This window comes from Micropterus dolomieu, linkage group LG04 (assembly GCF_021292245.1).
Source record: "Micropterus dolomieu isolate WLL.071019.BEF.003 ecotype Adirondacks linkage group LG04, ASM2129224v1, whole genome shotgun sequence".
In the NCBI taxonomy this organism is placed as follows: domain Eukaryota; kingdom Metazoa; phylum Chordata; class Actinopteri; order Centrarchiformes; family Centrarchidae; genus Micropterus; species Micropterus dolomieu.
The window spans coordinates 13163514-13168671 of NC_060153.1; the positions used below are offsets into that span (position 1 = coordinate 13163514).

Consider the following 5158-nt stretch of genomic DNA (forward strand, 5'->3'; position numbering starts at 1 on the left):
CACTCGTTATGCTGGTTCAGTCAGGCTTGATGTCTGACAAGAGAAGATCATATTTGTCTGGACATGTAAAAAGACAACAGAAGAGCCTCAAAGAAGAGAGGAGGCAAGAAGATAAAGGTACGTAAGCCCACAGGCTCCATTTTCCCATCCTATATTTTTAGATAATCAGAACTAAAGGTCTCACATTAGCCGTTAGCAATGCTAACGCTATGCTTGCTAACATGCTAACATGCTAACCGCGTTTAGCATCTCAACTTTTACAAACTGCAAAAAACTGATATAGTATATTATACCATACTATATGATTAAATGATATTATTAAAGTCAGTTGATTAAGTTAATATTGTTATTAGTACTTTGGTCTTCTAACATTATCTTTGGAGTTGAGCTATTCACATTTAGTGTTAGTGAAAGCATTTCACTGAACAAAACCAGATAGTTCAGGTTTCAACAGGTCATGTCACCCAAGAAGCTGACTCTGCTGGTAAGTTATGTGTTTTAGTTAAACCTATAGAGATGCCCTGTCCTTTCATTAAAAATCAAATCTGTCAGGTAGGGAGTGTGTAGTAGCTGTTTTAAAGGACTGATTATTGAGCTACATCAGGGAGCCTCCTCAAAAGCTGCCAGTGTTGAAAAGACATCTTATCTAAAGTCACTTTTTAAAAGGAGAAAGCATCAAACTCAGATTGTCTTGCATTACAAGATCCTCCAGATTTAATGCTACGAACACGTCATTTCAATTCAGTCAATATATTTATTGTCCATCAGTCTCTACCTCCATCATTGGTATCATTTAAGAAGCTGACAATGCTGGTAAGTTTAGGCTGACATCAACAATATCTAAACAATTATTCACCTCTTGCAACACTCAGTGGAAGAACAAAAATTACAAATTTTCTGTGTTAATCTCCCTCATAGTTCTACCTGTGCCTGTTCAAGTGGAGAGCAGTACCATCATGTTTATACCACACTTGGCTCTCCAGTTTCTACTCCTCCAGTGGATCCAGCTGACTGGCCATCAATCCTCAATGACCAGTTACATGTTGATGTGGTGAGCCGTAAAACCAGAACCAGTTGAGAGAGACATTTTGACTTTTCCAAAAAGACACTCAGACAGTGAAAGCCTTTTCTATCATTACATGTTTAGATCATGTATAAAGAAGATGGTTGAGAAAAGATGCTATCAACTGTTTTGTATTTTTTGTCTCTTAAATTCTTGTCTGGCTGTTATTAAAGATTTAAGCTTTGGTTATAATCAGTTTATCAGTCTTTTCATTCAGAACTAAGTTCATCAGTGTCTACTGAGTCTTGCACTGCCATTAAGCTCAGTAGCACTGGTAGTATCATATGTTTCCTGTTAATAATATAGAGTTAAGTCTAGTTATTGTTTTTCATCAGAATCAGCAAACAGGTTTAAGAAATTTGCTTTTGTGTTTTTCTGCTAAACAAACATGGAATGTTTAAGAATATAAGAAAGATTTGTCAGGTCTAATTTAAAAACAAGAGACGTTGTTTCTGTGTCATATATAGTGACAACACCCGACAGTGAGAGGGGCCTTCAACTAAATTTTGATTAGGGCCCCCGAAGGTCCTCTGACTGAGTTGGTATAGTTTGTGATTATTTTTGGGAATTCATTTATTTGACGCTGGAACAGTGTCTATCTAGTCTTTTGTGAGACCTTTAATAATTACATGATTTTTAGTTGTTGTTGTTTTTTAAATGTTTTTTGAAATTATTGGATAGGAACAGCTAAAGAGAGACAGAAACAGCCTGGTATCATCAAAAGGCGCCTGAATAACATGCCGATTTCTTACACCATTTGGCATGGTATTCCAACGCATTTTTTGCATTTTGCGTGCCATTTCACATCGTGAAAGCTCCATGTGCAAATAATGCTCTCAGCAGTAGAACAGTAAAACAGCAGCCTCAGTTATCTCTTTGGAAGAGCTCCAGCCTTGCTCCCTTCCCAGTCTGTTCCAGTCAAATGGGTGGAAGTCCCCACACTGATCAGGGTGGAAATATCCACCTCCTCCTATACAGTACTGGAGACATACAGAAATAATAATGATTTTACGCTGTGTATAATTTTCTGTGTTGATTGAGTGACAGCAGAAGTGTGATGATGCATTCAAACTCACATGTTCAGTGTTGTATCCTGTGGTCGGCTTGACCCCAGAGCAGATAGCCATGACTGAGCATTCGTTGTTTATTGCTCTGAATGTGATGAAATCTGGTTCAAACTCCACTTTTTATACAAACAGGAAAAAAAAAACAGTGAGTTTTTCAAAGGCTAGCTTGACAAGAGCAGAATGATTTTATTTTAGCTAGTTCATTTCTTGATCATTAATTGACAACCTTTAATTTTGAATGTTTATTGAATATTTAATAACTTGCAGTTTTGTAGTAACTTCATATCAATGGCCATAAGCACCAATCCAGATTTATATCCACATCCATCCATGATGGTAAAAAAGCTCTTCATTTTCTCCATTTTCTCCATTTCCCTCCTGCTACATGAGTGTTTTACCTCTAGGATTGGGTCCGTATAATATTCTGGTGGACTCTCTGTCTCCATGGTCGAACACGATGGGAATACCTGGCCCTCTGTTGCTAAAGGAGCCAATGTTGTATCTCACTGGATATTGCTGGAAGAATGTGATAATTTCGTCCTCAGTCATCAGGGCATGTACCTGTAGACCTGCTTTGCTTTGTTGATTTTTGTATTATCATCATATTCTATACGTTTGCCCATTTTTTTTAAGTTATAACTTGACATTACTACACTACTGAGTTACCAAGAAGAGCTGAAAGAGTTTCCCTCCATACAGGCGGCAAAAGCGGTTGTCAGTGTAGTAGCGGAGGATGGCTGCCAGTTTCCTGTGCTCCAGTGGGAAGTTGTTGGGAACATGCCATACAGACATGTCTTCTGCTACTATATCATAGTAGCCTGGATTCTGAAAAAGTGTACGCACTATTGTCACGACAATAGGTCACATTTAACTTATTGCATTGTGTGGATTTGATCATTTTGCTCATTTTCCTTTCTCTGATGTTTAATATTTATTGACAAATAAAAAGACAAGTGTCCCATCAAATTATGTGACCCAACAAGTAACTTTGCCTATAATGCAACTGCAAACATCTTTAACATACTTAATCACATGCCTTATTTTAAAAGCATTTGTAACCAATAATGGTGCCTCCATTGTATTCAGATAAGGTCACAAATCTTGACCCCAAAGATGTGACCCAATGGAAAAAAAGAGGGTAACAAATCCAGCTATGTTGACAGCTATGAAGCAGATGTTTGCATAGGCCTGTCTGTAGAGCACTCACCTGTCAATATCTGGTTTGCCCTTTTTTCCCCAGGTATTTCTGTACAGCACAGTCAAAATTTGTGATTCAATCAAAAAACTGTGAAGGCTTCATCTTTAGTAGCAGCTGTTAAAATAAAGTGAAATGTAAGCAGTGGCAATATAACTCAAATTCCCACTTTCCACCACTGCATTCCTGTGACTGTCAAGTTGTTTCTGTACCTTAAAATCATCTGAGGTGGCCCCCTCTGCTGTTCCAAAGGTGTTTCTGTTGGACCATTTCCCGTCTCCATCTGGCAGTTCAGCATTGTTGCCCTGCTGGCTCGACTAGTGGTCGCCCACTGTGCACCTTCCATAAACACTGTTCTCATGGACGGTCGCCACCAGCGTCCAGCCGCCTTCTGTAGTGGTTATGTCACAGAAAGTCTGATAAACCATGCCATTAGCAGTGGTCATGTAGTACAAGCCATCAGACAAAACACTGCCATTTACCTTCCCTGATCTCTTTGATCTCTCTTGATCAGGTTTTGGGTTGTCTCAACATCCTTTGTGGCTGCTGTGTTGGTGTATTCCTCTGAAATTAAAACCACTCATTAGAATAAGCAAGATAGCAGTGATATGGGAAAGTACTGTGCATAAACATAATAGAAATGTGTGTGTGTGTGTGTCTGTGTCTGTGTCTGTGTCTGTGTGCGTGCGAGTCAATACTTAATGCATTACCTTTTTGTGAAATGGCAGCTGCTGCAAAGGACACATGATCCACTGACACGACACCCACCAAAAGCAAAACAATATGCGACATCTCTGTAAAAAACAAAGAACATATTAAAGATACCATATGTTATCTCAAACACACACAACACAACACTTCATTGGTAAGTCGTAGTAAGATAATTGATAGTAAGTTGTTATTAATAATTGGTAATGGTATTTGTGTTGTGTTTTACTTCACTTCTGTTGGATTTCCTTCTTCACTAATTGAGAAAGAAGTGAGGTGTAAATCATAGTCTCTAGTGGTTTTACTTGCATGCAATTATTTCATGCTCTATAAATCAGAGTGTCAACAACTGACATGATTTTTAACTACAAAAAGGCTGCGTTGACTGTGTCATTGGTGTTTAGATATTCTGTATTATACAAATTTGCTTAGAAAAAACAGCAGGTCTAAAATATACTGTATTTCCAAAAGAATAATTCATCCCTCATGTAACACAGTCTTAATGCCTGAACCAAGCACAGAAACCAAATTCTCAAAAGTGAATCAGCAAAAGATGCTTAACAAGACCAAGATTCAGCATAACCAATCTTATAGCAACAACATATTAGCATCAAGACATACTGTTAAAAGCAACTCCAACCCCAAACAATCATATAGAAAAATATTTCTATGAGAAAACATCCTTTTTGCAAATGAATGAAAAAGGTTTACAATGGATTGCTAGCAAATCAGCAGGATAATGAAGATAAATACAAAAAATAGATGCTGTCTGCAGTAGAGCAATTTTGTAATTGCAGCACTATTTTCTAATAGCCTGAATTACATCAATGCCATTTGTAGTCTGTGAAGCAGCAGAGCCACTGCTCAGGGACTGTGAAGAAACAGTTCTTACTGCACTCGCGACTGAAAATGATCATCAATGTGCCCTTAAACAATTAAACCTTAAAAAGATCCAGATTTTGAAAAACAAGTCAACTTTTCGGTGTTACCTCAAATTTTTATACTGTGTTGTAAATTCTATTCTGTGTTGAAAAACCTCCACTTGCTCCGCTGCTGGAATAGGATCTTTTTGTGTGAATAAATATTTGTTATGGTCACGTGATATTTGTGAAAGCAAAGTTTATG

The 5158-nt window shown here is 37.7% G+C and overlaps 1 protein-coding gene across 1 annotated transcript; it reads right to left on the reverse strand.

Moving 5' to 3' along the window:
• Positions 1–1899: 1899 nt before the first annotated feature.
• LOC123969680 (intelectin-like) lies at positions 1900–3771 on the reverse strand. Its single transcript, XM_046047300.1, has 5 exons — positions 3658–3771; positions 2797–2955; positions 2529–2646; positions 2140–2246; positions 1900–2043 (listed from the first exon to the last, which is right to left on the reverse strand). Exons 1-5 carry the CDS (start codon positions 3769–3771, stop codon positions 1900–1902), a joined length of 642 nt encoding a protein of 213 aa, XP_045903256.1.
• Between the last annotated feature and the right edge of the window lie 1387 nt (positions 3772–5158).

Bases quoted from the DNA above. Each gene is read 5' to 3' on its own strand.
- LOC123969680 (XM_046047300.1), bottom strand. From the start codon at position 3,771: ATGACCACTGCTAATGGCATGGTTTATCAGACTTTCTGTGACATAACC. The intron at 2,956-3,657 runs GTGGGCGACCAC...ACACTTTTTCAG, and splicing joins GTGTTTATGGAAGGTGCACA to AATCCAGGCTACTATGATAT. The intron at 2,044-2,139 runs GTGAGTTTGAAT...GTATGTCTCCAG, and splicing joins CAGGATACAACACTGAACAT to TACTGTATAGGAGGAGGTGG.